We start from the raw sequence: 17,324 nt of genomic DNA on the forward strand, positions 1-17,324 counted from the left end.
ACATATTCTCCATCAATTGACCTATATAAAATTCAATCATAAAAAAAAAAAAAAAAAAAAAAAGTTTTCTTTCTTTTACAGTGGCTATTCCAAAAAAATTTTTCCTTTGCAGGAATTCCTCTAAGTATCCATGCATCTACCTATAATTAAACGCAGATAGCATGGACAGAGCTTTAATGATGAGGAAAAAAAAAAAAACTTAAGTTAAAAAGGGACAGGGAACTCTCATTAAACATATTAACTTTTTGATTCATTTTCTAAAAAATTTTGGGCAGCCTCAGGGGAATCAAAAAAAACAAAGTCAGACCCAGATTTGATCTTCAACTTGGCTGGGTACAAAAGAGAAAAAAGTCTGTTTTCAGACACCAGACGAGAACATATTGATGAAAACTGCTTCCTCTTCAGCGATGTTTCCACAGAAAAGTCCTGAAAGAGTAAGATTTTCACTCCTTGAAATTGTAACGATTTCTTCCTGCTATAGGCCCTTAGAATCTCATTTTTCCCTTGAAAGTTCAGGAATTTTGCAATCACAGGTCTCGGTTTCCTCTCCTTCAGTGTTATATCCTCTCTCTCTCTTCCCAGCCGATGTACTCTTTCGATTGTAAAAATGTTGCTCTCAGGATTCAGGCCTAGTATTTCCGGAAGTGAGTGCTCAACAAATTTCTTGAGGTCTTGAAATTTCAAAGCTTCTGGTATCTCAATGAGCCTCAGGTTACTTCTCCTTGACCTGTTTTCCATATCCTCCATCTTAATGGATAAGGCTACATTCTGTTTTTGGAGTGCTTCTATTTGTATCTGTATAGTATTTTGAGTGTCCTCACAGTTAGAGATTCTCTGTTCAGCCTCTCTTAACCTTTCTGCTTGAGATTTTAGCTCTTCCAAAATTGCATCTACCCTTTTATAGAAATCTTCTATTTTAGGGCTAATTAGATCTGCCACCAAAGCTGCAATTTCACCGGCATTCAGGGCTTTAGAGGCCTCAGAGTTCCTTTCTTCCATCATAGATTTATTTGGGGAGGCAGCAGGGGTGGCTTTATTGTTCTTCCTTTCCATTTGCTTTAATTTAGGTTACATTTTAGGCTGAGTAAGGTATTTATCCATGTATAGCAATCTTCAGCTCTTTACACAGCTTAAGCTTTTACTTATAATACAGCTTGCACCCAAGGTGTAGAGAATGTATTTTTTTTTTCCCTTTCTTTTCCTTCTCTTTCTCCCCCTTTTTTTTTCCTTCCCCTTTTTTTTTTCTTTTTCCAACTGCTCCTTAATTCTTTCAAGGGCTCTTCTATAGCCTAAATAAAAGTCTCAGCTCATATGGCACAATTACATCATTTATACAAATCGCCTTATTTGTCCTATGAAGCCTCCAAAAAGACAGTTTCAGTAATTCAGACTTACTTAGCAGTATAGTTTACACCCCAGGTGAAGAAAATTCTTTCAAATAGATATCCATATAGGAGAGAGAAGTATCATTGAGATAAAAAAATAGTACATTCAATTTAGTAGCGAGTAACAAGCTTTGCAGTATATGTCAGTTACTTCATCAATATCAGCTCTCTCTCTCTGGGGGAGTTTTCTTGTTTTAGGAGAGTACTTAGGGGGGTGAAATATGGTAAAACAGTGGGAGGATGACAACAATTCTGAGGATTTAAAGGGGACCAAGCACCTAAATTCCCCACCAGATCAATAACCTCAGTTCATTTAATCCTTCCTTGCCACACATTATCCCTTCATCAGCCTGATTTCAAAAGAGGGCAGCTGCGTTCTCCAAAGTGAAGAAAAAAACAAAAAATAAAAGTTCCTACCTCCCCTTTTCTCCCCTCTCCTTTAGCTTTCCTCACCCCAGGATGTTTCTAGGTCTGCTCCACTTGGCTTCCTTTGTGGGGGTTGAAGACCTCTCAGATAGAGGCAACTCTGCTGCTCCAGGGTGCACCGCTCTCACTCCCAGGCACCATAGAACCCCAGTGTTAGTCGACAGCTTCCAGCCACAGGAAGCCGCTAGACTCTTCTTGTGCTGCAACTATTGCGGCAGCCTGCGTGGACTCCCACACCTCAGCGCTTCCCTACAATGGGCACTTCACTCCAGCCTCTGTTGCAGACGCGGCTATCTCTCTGCCGCCATCCTGTCTGCACTTCACCTGGGCCCGCGCTGATCGTGCTGCGTGATGACGCAACAGCGCACTCCCCCCCCAGGTGGTCTGTCATTAGTTAATACTCGCAACCAATGATACATCATAAGTTTAGAATGCCCACAAAAGGTGGAGATTGTAGTTTGGGCTTCCGTAAGGTACATTATGCACCTAGAGGACTTATCAAATTATGATTAATTATTGTAAAAACGAAAGACACTTTGAATAACAAACAAAAACATTTTATCTTTGTGTGAGACAAACAGGTATTGTAGTTGCACATAGCAACCAATTATTAGGTTGCTTCTCAAAAAAGAAGTTTTTCTAATTATCCATTTTTTTATTTTTTTGGATCATATAAACAGGCAGCAGAATGAAATAATTTAAAAAATGACGTTACAAAATAGAGCATGTAATGTTTCGCTGTTGAAGTAGGACTATTTATTCAACTGTGATAAATATCTACTATAACATTAAAATTCAATCAATATTAGCAAATGATAGCTATTTAATTTATATAAAGCCAGAGAAAAAGGTTGGAAGGAAAAAGAAGGCTGGATTTTTAGGGAACAATTCACGATCGCAGACTGCACTAATACTTACTGGACAAATTAACAGGTACTGGCGATAATGAGAAGCGTAAGAAAATGAGAACAAAACTTTTGTTCCGGATTTTTGGTTCCCGATGATGATGCGCATGTGCGAAGCGAAGATTGCGCGATACAGTTCTTTGATCGGTGATCAAATTTCTATTGGACATTTTTGTGTAAGACAGTTAGTGACGTACTGGGTGGGCAGATTGAAGCGGCCATTTCTAACGGTGAAAATACAAGTTATCAGGCAACATAACTCCGGATGTGGAGAAGACTGAATATGGTTGACAGAATGAAAACAGATATTCAGAGGTTAAACTAACGGATGGGTAAATGTTGTTGTAAGTGTAGACTGTCCCTTTAAGTATATAACCATCCTACCCATTACTCGTGTAACACTTCTAAATATTTCCAAACAGATAGCATATACGCCTCATCTTATCACTTGTCAAAATTTTTAAAATACATAATAATTGGACCTTTAGAAATTACAAAAAGCATTGTAAGTCCCAAAGGGCTTGAATACTCATCTGGACTTACAATGTATTTTCAGAATTTCTGAGGGTCCAATTATTATGTAGTTTAAAAATGAGTTGTGGTCACAAAATTAGGCACTCACCCTCCTGGCAATTCGAATTGGTCACACTGCACACAGACACTTTCCCTTCTTGCAATAAAGAGAATCTCTCTGGGGGTGAGCACCGACTATCTGCTGAGCACCTGCAGATGGTGGTGTCTGTGAACCTTCCCTCCACTGTCTCATTCTCCACACTTGCCTGCCGAGTGTTAGCCCCACCCTGCATGGTCCCCCACCAGTCATAGAGTAGAGCAGCTATTCCTCACATGCCTACCGCGCTCCTTCATGCGCCGACGTGACAAATGCAATATGACATGTGACGTTGGCATGGTCTTGGCACAGTTATGTTTGCACATTAGAAAAATAAAAAATAAGCAGAAGAACCGTTAAGTAGGACTCTGTGATGCCCTACCATGTTTATTAAATGTCACATGATGTCAGCACTGTATCGGTAATAAAAATATATTTTTTAAAAAGGCTGAACACCTAATTGTTTAATTTCAGGACTGTTTGTACCCCCCCCCCCCCAGCCTCGGGCCCCAGTGCAGTTGCTCCTGTTGCACCGCTAATAGGTCCGCCCCTGGCTTTGGTATTACAAATAAATCGCAAATATCTCCCTCATGTGAGAGTGCAATTTTGCGCTCCACTCATACTCCACTCGTAATCTGCCCTTAATTGGCTAGTTATCTATAATGACTCATAGCACATGAAAAACAATATAAATGCAATAGAAATTTTACAAAACAATCAACAAATAGGAGCGTCCCGTCTGATAGTGCAAGCAAAAAGGATATGGTACCTTAGTTTTCAAACTTGACAGCCAGAGTGTAGGGGTTGCTGCCGCTTCACAAACAAAGCACTGGAAGCTGGATACAGTTAAATACAAAGACAAAGATAGAGAAAGACGCAAACCCCTCTAAGGGAAGTACATTAAAAACAACACCAATTTATTTGTCACAAATGTACACTCACACTTTAAACCCTCAAACAATATGAGGTATGTAAAAACACATATAGATGGAGTGATCTCACAGCGGTATCGATGTGGTCAGATAACGTCCCTGCACCAAGTCCTCAATCAGCAAAGATTGTCCCATATGAGATGATAATATATTTATTTTACATTATTTTTATTTCTCGAAACATAATTTTTCTCTGCAAGCACATCTTGGCTTAGTGCTGAAGAGGTGTTTGTTCACTTTCAAGATTCACTGCACAAGTTTTCAAAAATATCAAGATGAAAATATGAAGTTCCAAGTTCCCAAGGAATTAAGTGCTATTATAATGGAAAAATGACATGATCTTATTTATTATAGCATGTAATTTAAACACTAGCGAACTTAGAACTCTCTGGGCCAGATTATGAGTGAAGTGCAAATGTTTGTGCACAAGCAATAAGGGGTTTATTGCAGGTGTTTGTGCTCGTCGAGCATATTGCTCATATTACAAGTTGAAACACAGCTATCGCTTGAGTGCAAACGTGATTTACGCTAGAATGATTACCAAAACTTCAGAGCTCTGGTTAACTGTTTAGCGAAATTATAAAGTGTCACAAAACACATAAAAAAATACATTAGAAAGTATAGTTACACTCATAATAACACTATCTAATAAAAAATATTGCACAAAAAAAGTTATGAGGGCTCAAAGATATGAGATCTCAGGTGTTAGGGAAAAAAAAGTCAGGCAAAGGGCTTTAACAGTGAGATTCATACATATGCATCACTAAATGTAACTAGATGTCTATATATGTATACATATGTATTTATATGTGTATATATTATTTACAGACATATATACACATATATAAATCCAATATACCACAGAATGCAGCCGCACTAAATTATAGTGAGGCTACATTCTGTGGTATATTGATTCATGTTGGCCCTTAGTGCAGGGCTTCGCAGCATGCACTTGTAAATTTGTATGATTTCTGGATACTATTTCTTTATAATATATACACATAAATACATATGTACACATATATAATGGACATACATATAAGTGCATTGGAGCCCATTTTTTGTAGGACTTGACCCCTGTGACTGTCTGTTCAGTGTTAAAAACTGTTTTTCAGGTACTAGTAAGTTTGGATTCGGTTAATTTAAGGGACATGAAACCCAAATTATTTATGTCATTGTTTAAAAAGAGCAGGACATTTTAAACAACTTTGCAATTTACTGCTCTTATCTAATTTGCTTCATTCTCTTGATATCCTTTGTTGAAAATCATATCTTAATAGGCTAAGTAGCTGCTGATTGTTGGCTGCACATAGATGCTTCGTGTGATTGGCTCACCCATGTGCATTGCTATTTCTTTAACAAAGGATATCTAAAGAATGAAGCAAATTATATAACAGAAGTAATTTGGAATATTGTTTAAAATTGTATTCTTTATCTAAATCATGAAATAAATATTTTGGATTTCATGTCCTTTTAATTTCTTTGCTACATAAGAGTTTGTTGACACCCTCAGTAACTGTAAATGCTGAAAATTTGAAGAAAACTGATTATCTTTTGAGTTGCTGAAAAAAAGTACATTTCTCACGACACAGCTGTGTGATTAGCACTGCTTATTGAGCCAGCAGCAGATTCCAGCTGAGGCCAGCAGTGCGCTGTGGCTCCTGGTCATCACTTTAACTATGTGTTTAACCCCCCTTCTTTTCCTTTTTTTTTTAGAAAGGCTATAGCAATGAGCTTACTGGAAGCTCCAGAGCGTCACTATTATGGATATAAGGAACCCATCTTGAATATAACATGTTATCTAGAGATAATAGCCAATGGTTAAAAATGTCATTCTAAAACCAATAATAAATTACAAACCCCAAATTGTGTTTAGAAGAAACATGGATCTTCAAAGTTATTTGGCACCCATAAAGCGAAGACGCAGGTAACCATCGGTGTAAATGTGTTATAGAAGTGCAAGGATAAGGACTGCTGTATGCATCCAAATTGCTAAAAATGACAAAGAATTCCACAAAGTAGATGTGTCAAAATGTTTTTAAATAATTGTTGCAAATAGTTACAATAATTTAGTCTTCTAATTATGTTGATAAATAGATGACTATGCAAAGCGAATGCGGTTCCATCAAGGAAAAACCATTACGAATCATAAGGCTCGAGTCATAAACCCTCGAAACGCAAAGACCAAAAAAGTATTTCAGATTGCAAGAAATACAATTTTGTCCCGGGGTATCTGGTTACCCTTAGCAACAGACCCTTCCCGTCTCCTCCTGGATTGGCTTTTTGCATTATCCTATCACGGCCCAGGACGGGATTGGGGGGCAGAACCCGGAACCTTTCAGCCAGCGCGTTTTCTGTCCCCGGGCGGAAGAGGTTAGCTGGAGCTCCATGGAGATGGGGTTCGAGTGGCCGTGGCAGTACAACTTTCCCCCCTTCTACACGTGAGAGTCCTGGGCAAAATCGTGGGGAGTAAAAGATATTCGGGAATGAGGGGAAGGGTTAGGAGAGGGCACTGTCCTAACTGCTGGTGTTACTGCTATAGAGTTCCGGGCAGCAACAAGGAAGTGGGACAAGAAATTAGTGCTGCACCCAATTCGGGATTAACCCGTCTAATGCTGAGTCTTTAGGAGACCTTTCACCCTCCTCTACACGTCCCCATAATATGCTCCACATAAGACTGTACAGACCGTTTGACACAAACATACCTTTCACTTAATATACAGACTTTGAAGCTGATTTCGTCTAGTTAAACTAAACGCTAATTGTGAGGCACATTTCACCACCTATTCATAAACACAATAGAACAAGCACTTATAACTTCTGCCAAATGCATAGCTGTCAAAAATGTACCACTCACGTCGTTATAAATGAGATGTCTGAGCATAATACTTGCAATTCCCACCAGATATCCGGAAATGTACCCATCAGTTCTATCTAACCCCCAAACAATCAGATTACTGACTTAACACCATCTTCTAACTCGTAGGCATGAGCACACTTCTGGCTTTATTTAAAGGGATACTAAACCCAATTTTTGTTATTTCATGATTCAGATAGAGCATGAGATTTTAAGCACCTTTCTAATTTACTCCTATTATCAAATTTTCTTTGTTCTCATGCTATCTTGATTTGAAAAAGCAGTACAGTAAGCTTTAGAGCCAGACCATTTTTTGTTCAGCACATGGGTAGCACTTGCTGATTTGTGGCTAAATGTAGCAAACCAATCAGCAGCTCTACCAAGGTGCTGAACTAAAAAATGGGACGGCTCCTAACCTTTTAGTACTGCATTTTCAAATCAAGATAACATGAGAACAAAGAAAAATTGATAATAGGAGTAAATTAGAAAGTTGCTTCAAATTGTATGCTCTATCTGAATCATGAAAGAACAAATGAGGGGTTAGTATCCCTTTAAAACAAAAAAAAAAAAACAGGACATGCAGCTTTCACCACAGTGTGTAAAACAATTACTTTGCTTTGTTATTTACAGGTTACAGCCTAATGTTGACACCAGACAGAAGCAGCTGTCAGCATGGACTTCCTTAGTCCTTTCCTACTGCAGGCACAACAAGCTATACACAATGAATGTAATGGAAATCCAGGAGAGCCCATTGTTTAACAATAAGAAAATACAGAGTATCCTTCAAAGATGTTATTCTAACGAAAAAGTACAATAATCAGTACTTTACATTTGACTGAAACGTTATTAAGATGTTCACAGGTTCCTCTTGCTTCATATTAGAAACAAATGTAACATATATGGTGGGCATATTAAAAGGTTTATAAATGCACATTAGTGAAATCTAGATTTAAGTGTAAGCATTTTTGCAATTCTTTTTCAGTAAATGTTTCTGATAGGTTTTATGGAAAGATTTTATTTTTCTGTTGAAAGGCTATTCTACATTATATGTCAATAATAAAATTCCCTAATTTGCTACATCATTTTATTATTGCACTACTACTTGCACAGACTTATGTGTTTAACCCTCCTCCTTCAAAAAGGGATAACCATATAATTAAAGACATAACAGCTGTAAAAGAACAAGAGTGAGGTTGGTGGCTATGCACATATGCTGTCCCTGTTTTTCATAGTGTCTCTGAGCCAGTAGTGTATTGTCAATTCAGAGCTTACTTTAACCCCTTAATGACCACAGCACTTTTCCATTTTCTGACCGTTTGGGACCAAGGCTATTTTTACATTTCTGCAGTGTTTGTGTTTAGCTGTAATTTTACTCTTACTCATTTACTGTACCCACATATATTATATATCATTTTTCTTGCCATTAAATGGACTTTCTAAAGATACCATTATTTTCATCATATCTTATAATTTACTATAAAAAATATAAAATATGAGGAAAAAATGGAAAAAAACACACTTTTTCTAACTTTGACCCCCAAAATCTGTTACACATCTGCAACCACCAAAAAACACTCATGCTAAATAGTTTCCAAATTTTGTCCTGAGTTTAGAAATACCCAATGTTTACATGTTCTTTGCTTTTTTTTGCAAGTTATAGGGCAATAAATACAAGAAGCACTTTGCTATTTCCAAACCACTTTTTTTCAAACTTAGCGCTAGTTACATTGGAACCCTGATATCTGTCAGGAATACCTGAATATCCCTTGACATGTATATATTTTGTTTTAGAAGACATCCCAAAGTATTGATCTAGGCCCATTTTGGTATATTTCATGCCACCATTTCACCGCCAAATGCGATCAAATAAAAAAAATTGTTCACTTTTTCACACATTTTGTTACAAACTTTAGGTTTCTCACTGAATTTATTTACAAACAGCTCGTGCAATTATGGCACAAATGGTTGTAAATGCTTCTCTGCAATCCCCTTTTTTCATAAATAGCAGACATATATGGATTTGGTGTTGCTTTTTGGTAATTAGAAGGCCGCTAAATGCCACTGCGCACCACACGTGTATTATGCTCAGCAATGAAGGGGTTAATTAGGGAGCATTGTAGGGAGCTTGTAGGGTTAATTTTAGCTTTATTGTAGTGTAGTAGACAACCCTAAGTATTGATCTAGGCCCATTTTGGTATATTTCATGCCACCATTTCAACGCCAAATGCGATTAAATAAAAAAAAAAGTAAAATTTTTCACAATTTTAGGTTTCTCACTGAAATCATTTACAAACAGCTTGTGCAATTATGGCACAAATGGTTGTAAATGCTTCTCTGGGATCCCCTTTGTTGAGAAATAGCAGACATACATGGCTTTGGCGTTGCTTTTTGGTAATTAGAAGGCCGCTAAATGCCGCTGCGCATCACACGTGTATTATGGCTAGCAGTGAAGGGGTTAATTAGGTAGCATGTAGGGAGCTTGCAGGGTTAATTTTAGCTTTAGTGTAGAGATCAGCCTCCCACCTGACACATTACACCCCCTGATCCCTCCCAAACAGCTCTCTTCCCTCCCCCACCCCACAATTGTCCCCGCCATGTTAAGTACTGGCAGAAAGTCTGCCAGTACTAAAAAAAAAAGCTATCCTTGATAAAACATAAATAAAAAAAAGGCATATTTACATATGCTGCTCTGGAGGATCCCCCCTTAGCCCCCAACCTCCCTGATACCCCCCAAACATCTCTTTACCCATCCCCCTCTAACTTATTAGTAGCCATCTTTGGTACTGGCAGCTGTCTGCCAGTACCCAGTTTATAGTAAAACATTGTTTTATTATTTTTTTAAAATAATTTTCTGTAGTGTAGCTTTCCCCCCCCCAAAAGACCAACCCACCACCCCTCCCAGATCTCTTAGATCGATATATATATATATAAATATATTTGGCAATCACTGCCACTTTTCTCCCATAAATTTTCTGTAGTGTAGCGGTTCCCACCCGCTTCCTACCCCCGCGCGCGCACCCTCGTGCACGCGCGCGCACCCGGCGTTCCCGCCCACGATCCCGCCCCCCTCCACATCATACGGCCCATCGATGGCCGCCCACCCGCCTCCCAGACTGGCTCCCACCCACCAACGAAACCGGCCATCGATGTCCGGTACAGAGAGGGCCACAGAGTGGCTCTCTCTGCATCGGATGGCCAAGGGGGGTTATTGCAGGATGCCTCGATGTTGAGGAATCACTGCAATAACCGGAAAGCAGCTGGAAGCGAGCAGGATCGCTTCCAGCTGCTTTCCAGACCAAGGACGTACGCCACACGTCCTCGGTCATTAACTGTATTTTTTTTGAGGACGTGTGGCGTACGTCCTTGGTCGTTAAGGGGTTAAATATATTAAAAAAATATATATATACATACACGCATAGTTCTGTGCAAGCAGTAGTGCAGTAATAGAATACTATAATGTATTAGAGCAATCCATCATTGCCCTTATATTAATCTTTATTATATTACTTTAAACTCTAAAAGAGGACTATTTAACAGGTGGCCTGCAGTCCGTTTGTGATCGACCAGGATGTTTTTGCATCCAGAATTTCTATTTATTAATTACTTTGTATTTTATTCTAAGTTGGTATGTGGTGTGCTTGAGAAATGAGAGTGGACTTATGATATATATATATATATATATATATATATATATATATATATATATATATATATATATATATATATATATATATATATATAAATATATATATATATATATATATATATACACACAGATGGCCCTCGTTTTACAATGGTTCAATTTACACCGTTTCAGAATAACAACCTTTTTTCCCAGTCATGTGACTGCTATTGAAAAGCATTGAGAAGCAGTGCATTTATTAAAATAGCCAGTAGGTGGAGCTGTCCGCTTGTGTTGCAGCAAAGCCAAGCAAGCTGAAATTAATCAGTTTAACCAGACCTGAGCTATCGAGCAGATTTCAAAGGAACAAGATCTTCCTGTCTATAAATCAGTCCAGATTTGAATGCATAGAAAGAACTGTTTGCAGAAAAATGCAAGTGAAGTCTGTGTTGTGTGATTATTTTATTAGGTTTATAATGCTGTTTAGCAAATGTTTTGTTCATTTAACTTAGTTTAATTATATATTCTGTGTTGTGTGATTATTTTATTAGGTTTATAATGATGTTTAGCATTTAAATTATTCATTTCAAAGCTATAAAAATAAATGTATTAGGTGTTACTTATGACAATTTTGAGAGGGGCCTGGAACCTATCTCCCTCACTTCCCATTGACTTACATTATAAACTGGGTTTCAATTTACAACTATTTCGATTTACAACCATTCCTTCTGGAACCTAACCCTGGCTTAAACTGAGGGCTGTGTGTGTATATATATATATATATATATATATATAATGTGTGTGTATTGGCCGATTAGCCTATGGGGCGGATTGTTTTGTACCCATGCTGATTTTCGTCTACTCCATTTGATTGGCTTAGCCACTGTTTTTGTCCAGTCCATTTTTGGAGTTTTGCGTGGAATGCGTCAGATTTGGCTTTTTTTTCCTCCACTTTTTTTTTTGTCATACCAATACAAACAAAATAAATATGCATGAGAATGCCTAAACATTTGCAATTACAACCATTTTCTGGGTGAAGTGGTGCATTATCTGACAGACATGCAGGGGTGCCAATGACTGTGTGTATGTATATATATATATATATATACATATATATATAGATATATATACATACATACACAATCACTAACTTGTTCTAGAGCGAAAATCTCAGCAATTACATTGTTTCTTATTACTGAGCAAAATAACTTATTTAGGTTGCAGATTGCAAATTATGTGTTACTCTCTTTGTTATGTCTGATTTAAAAAATTTTAGAGCTGCAACAACTAATCATTATAATCAATAATAATCGATTATGAAAATAGTTGTCAACGAATCTCATAGTTGATTTGCAATTAGTTGGTCTGTGCACAGCACCAGCTGCCTCACTTCAATGAGATTATGTACATGATATTGTGTTTTATGGTTATGTCCTTAGCCTAAAGGACATCTACAGACATTTACCTTTCACTTTTTCAGAACAGTATAAGTTTCTTTTTAAGTTTACAGCTATGCCTGGCTCATGTGCAACCCAGAAATAATAGGAGTCATCATTTGTTTGTATTAAATCAGGTGATTTGCATGATACAGTGCAGAGCTTGTTAATTACATCTAGCCCTAGATTAATGGTTATTTGAACTGATGTGCACTATTATCTGTTTGCACAATTATTAGCGGATTGCTTGGTATTGCTGATTATATGTACTGTATAGATAAGTGTGTATGACTTTGTCCTGTTATTGATATAAAGTCCTTAGAGTTTTTGACTTTTTTTTTTTTTTTAATAGTTTTTTTTTTATATTTTTAATAAATTGTGATAATATGTACCAGATTCAACCTCTATTAAGTATATATCTGTTCTTTTTAGAGCAGACTAGATATTTCCCCCTAACCTTATAGCTGGTTATTTACCATTGCATATAGATATTCAAGATATTTTTTATGTTAGAATGAAGTCCAGGCTTGCTTTATTAAGAGACCCCTTGCCAAGGTGGAAAACACTTAGCATTGATGAAGAGCTAACAAAGATAAATATTCCACTTTGGCAAAACCGTAATTATGCATCTGACACCTCGACGCCCTTTGAGCTCCTCTTTTTTGCTGCAGGCAACATAGCCGCAAAAAGAGACCCAGCCACAGCCAGGAGCACGTGGACATGTTCACGTTTCAATGCAAAGTTTCTGAAAGAGTGAATAAAAGAATGTTATAAACAGTTATATAGTTTGCCTTTTCTTGTTCAACCTCTTTTCTAACAGTTTGTGGTTTTGTTTTGCTTAATTTTGAAAAAAGTGTTCTGCTGCTTACATTAACACAACTGTTTCTCCAATTTTTAAAGTTTTAGTCTGAAGTTTATACTTTTAACACTCAGTATGTGGATTTTATTTAAAATATAGGAAACAATTATTAATTCATTTTTTATGCGATTAGTCGATTAATCGGAAAAATAATCGGTCGATTAATCGATAATAAAAATAATCATAAGTTGCAGCCCTAAAATGGTTAAATAAGTTGTTTGCGTACAACTGCTAATACACAATTCTCTAATTTTACTGTTTAGCTTTTCATATTTGATATAACTGAAAAACTGATATCAATCCCTTAACAAGAAACAGGAAAGCTTTCTTTAGAATCTGTCCAGGTTGTTTTAGAAGAACTCAGGAGAAAAGGCAAGTACAATTATGCAGCCTTCTGTATGTTCAAATAACTAATGACCGATACAAGAATCTTTGTGTACATTTTATTGAAAGTGAATGTAAACTTTCATGAATCAGTGCCTGGTTTTTAAAAATACTATTAAAAACAGGGGCACTTTCATTCATGAAACTTTAGATTGCAGCTTTTTATTTTTTAAAATACTTGCCTTTTTCTGCAGCAAAACCTGACCGGCGATCCCCCGCCTTCTTCTCATGCTTTACTTAGCACAGCAATGACGAAACCGGCTTCCTCCAATTACGAGATGGATGCTCTGGTGATTGAACGAAGCCGGTTTTCGTCATTGCTGACGTAAGTACAGGGAAGCTGTGGGCGGGGGATCGCCAATCCGGCTTTGCTGCAGAAAACGACATTTAAAAAAAACAAAAAGAAACGCTGCAATCTAAAGTTTCATGAATGAAAGTGCCCTTGTTTTTAATAGTATTTTTAAAATCCGGGCACAGATTCATAAAAGCTTACATTCACTTTAATGTAAATAAGTTAGATCTAGAAATAACATACTCTTGAATTAGCACATAATATAAAATACACAATTCTCATAACTGATATGTATTTTTTATTTGCAATTTCTGTGTATGGAGATGTAATAAGGAAGGGGTTATACTTTGATTACTGGAGGTGGATGTGCGTAGTGGGTCTAGTTAAAGTGATCGACTTTCACTTTAATTCATTAAAGTTTACAATCTTAGCGTTTGTGAAACGCTAGGATTGACCATAAAAACAAATAAAGGGACTTTCATTCATGAAGTATAAAATACTTCATGCAGAAAGCTCCTTTATTTGTTTCAAGCATTCACCGTTCTGAGCTGCTCAGGCAGCCCACGGCAGAACGCCATTTTGCTAGAGAGGTGACATTTCCACCTCTTAGCAAACAGTCCTGTGGAAAATCCGTCTCCCAAGGGTGCTAAGCCGGATTTCCCACACGGCTATTGGCTAAGAGGTGAAAATGTCACCTCTCTAGCAAAACAGCGTTCTGCCGTGGGCTGCCTTATCAGCTCAGAACGGCAAACGCATGAAACAAGTAAAGGAGCGTTCTGCATGAAGTATGTTATACTTCATGAATGAAAGTCACCTTTATTTGTTTCAATGGTCAAACTTAGCATTTCACAAACGCTAGGATTGACTTTAAGTTTAAAGCTAAGTATCAAAATTATTCTTAAAAACAGGGGCACTTTAATTCATTAAAGTTTACAATGACTTTAAACTCAAAATGTAATTCCTCATAAAGGGCCAGAATATGAGTGACGTGCTAATAGTTTCGAGCAAGAGAAAAGGGGTTTATCGCGTATGCTTTCGCGCATTGGAAGTAGCGCTCGTATTACAAGTTGAAAGTAAACGCATGAGCGCAATAGCGATTTACGCTAGAATGATAACCTCGTCCTCAGAGCTCTGGTTAACTGTTTTGCAAAACAAAAAAAAGTGTCAGAAAAAAATATAAAAAATGTTTAAAAAGTACAGTTGCACTAATAACACTTTCTAATAAAAATTATTTAACAAAAAAGTTATAAGGGCTCAGAGATATGAGGTCTCAGGTGTTAGAGAGAAAAAAAGGCAGGCAAAGTGTTTTTACGTAGAGATACATACATATACACGTCTAAATATTTACATGCATGTGTACCATGTCACAATACATTTTTGATACTTTTGAAGAAATCCAGTGAGTGCAGTCCATCCTTTTGCAACATGTGTATGCACATAGTGCAACTGCACGCTCAGATAACTTAACCAGACCTTATATCAGAAGGCAACAGTCCTGCACTGGTAAACCCAGGGAGGATTCACTTACGGATCCAGAGCTTCCCAAACAAACGGGTCTGTCCTTTCAAACCTAGACCAGTGTTGCTGATTGAGCTGTCAAAGCGTAGGTTTTTGAACCGTTAACAATGCCGACTGCACTGCATTAAAAACTTGCTGTTTTTCCAAGATAAACTCTGTGTTGTGTGTGGGTCGCTTACTTCCAAACTCACGTGTTAACCATTCCAGGCTACCAAACACTTATCCAGAGACATGGAGGAACACGGTACACAGCAAACCATCTGTTGCTCACACCTGTGTGTACTTCACTGCAGTCTGATGACGCGTTTCGCCCCTCCCCTTTTGAGTTTACACGGGGCTTCGTCAAATACCGCTTGTAATGACACTCCTTCCTTAAATAGCGTGTCACCATTTTTCTTAAAGGCAAACATACATTGTTGCTACAATAACACAATGTTGCAACTTAAACATGTCTATTGCCTAAAGATTGAGCATGGCCTTCAAATTAGACTGTTATATCTATTAATATACAAATCAATATATATTGTGACCAAAACTAGAGGAGATTTATATTTTGTCGCAAATCTTTTGTTTTTGGGCTTAATGTCAGTGCGTTCATATTTATCCTGCTTTTTATTTATATTATGTAGATGTCTGTGCATTGACTACTTACTTTTTTCTATCCCTTATTTTTTTAGTTTTTTTATTGCAAATATGATACTTTGAGGCCCATAAGTGGTTTCTCTTACATGATAATTTCAACAAGATCCATATAGTTCCTTTATTGATCTGATACTTTTCTCCAATGATCTTTTGGACTTGGGCCTCCAAGATGTGTTCTGTAATGTTATAATTTAGTACAAAGAGGCTTGTGCAAGTTAACATATAAGTGGTTCCTATAGATGCCCTCAGCCTTATTTTTATATGGAGGGACAGTCACTAATGGTAGTATTGTTCAAGAGCCATGTTACATTATATGCATAGTCATAAAATAATTTCTCAAAATAAAATTAGATTATAATTTATTTTTAGTTACATATTTCATAAGAAATTAGTTACTGTACAATATGCTTAAAATAAATGGGGACCAAGGTAGACTGGACAATCTTAGTTTACAATCTTATAATTATATATTGTATGTTGCCACAGTGTAGATTAGACTGTTGCGTTTAGTTGATATAGTTCAGGTACTTATACAAGGGACATAATACCCATATGCTAAATCACCTGAAAGTGATGCAGCATAGCTGAAAAAAGCTGACAAGGAAATATCACCTGAATATCCATATGTAAAAAAGGAAGTTATTTTACCTCAAAATGTCCTCTTCTCACAACAGTTAAGTGCGCTATGAACAGTTATTCTTCAGCTACTGTCAGCTGCATGTAAACCCCCCCCAAAAAAAAAACAGCCATTCATTAGTGCTGCTGATGTCACACTTTGCTTTACTATGATCTCATGAGATTTCACTTAAATCTCACGAGATTTGATTCTAAATTGAGTAGGGAAATAACATGACTGTGCATGTACATGCCAGATGCACATTTCCTTGCAAGTTTTGGAACAAGCATCCTGATTGGCTGCTTAAAATCCCTTTACAATGGGATGTGGCTAGTGAGGAAGTTTTGAGGTAAAAGATGTTTTTTTTTTTTTACATAGAGATGTTCAGGTGATATTTTTCTATTCTGCTTTTTATAGCTATGCTGCATCACTTTCAAGTGCTTCAACGTTTGGGTATCATGTCCCTTTAATATGGTTGTTTTCTTTTTTGTTCATGCAGGTAACCTCGAATGGATGGATAAAAACAAATCCAGGTTTTTGATTATGTGGAGGAAGCCTGATGAGTGGGGAAAAGTCATTTATCAATGGGTAAGAATCGATTACGCCTGTACCTTTTTGATATCAACGTATCCATTGTTATATATACTGCACAAGTTCAGATTGTTACACGTTTATAACCAAACAATAAAACTTGGCTAAGGATTTTATAGTTTTCAGTGTTTTACAGACTATCAAGTGATGTCTTTTATATGAGTTACTTTCTATGTTTCAAAACAAGGAATTTGTTATGACACCAGTAGTGATGTTTTATAAACTGAATACAACTGTTTTTAAAGGGAT

At 37.0% G+C, this 17,324-nt stretch overlaps 1 protein-coding gene across 1 annotated transcript in view; it reads left to right on the forward strand.

Annotated features, from left to right (window-relative positions):
- Nucleotides 1-6,548: 6,548 nt before the first annotated feature.
- The window catches only part of VPS25 (vacuolar protein sorting 25 homolog), a 30,271-nt gene continuing 19,495 nt past the window's right edge, over nt 6,549-17,324 (forward strand). Inside the window, exons 1-4 of the mRNA XM_053699465.1 lie at nt 6,549-6,699; nt 7,746-7,891; nt 13,351-13,404; nt 16,984-17,072. Coding sequence (XP_053555440.1) covers nt 6,647-6,699; nt 7,746-7,891; nt 13,351-13,404; nt 16,984-17,072 — 342 coding nt within the window. The 5' untranslated portion in view covers nt 6,549-6,646. The remainder of the gene's footprint in view (nt 6,700-7,745; nt 7,892-13,350; nt 13,405-16,983; nt 17,073-17,324) is intronic.

The sequence above is a fragment of the Bombina bombina genome, chromosome 1 (assembly GCF_027579735.1).
Source record: "Bombina bombina isolate aBomBom1 chromosome 1, aBomBom1.pri, whole genome shotgun sequence".
NCBI lineage: Eukaryota > Metazoa > Chordata > Amphibia > Anura > Bombinatoridae > Bombina > Bombina bombina.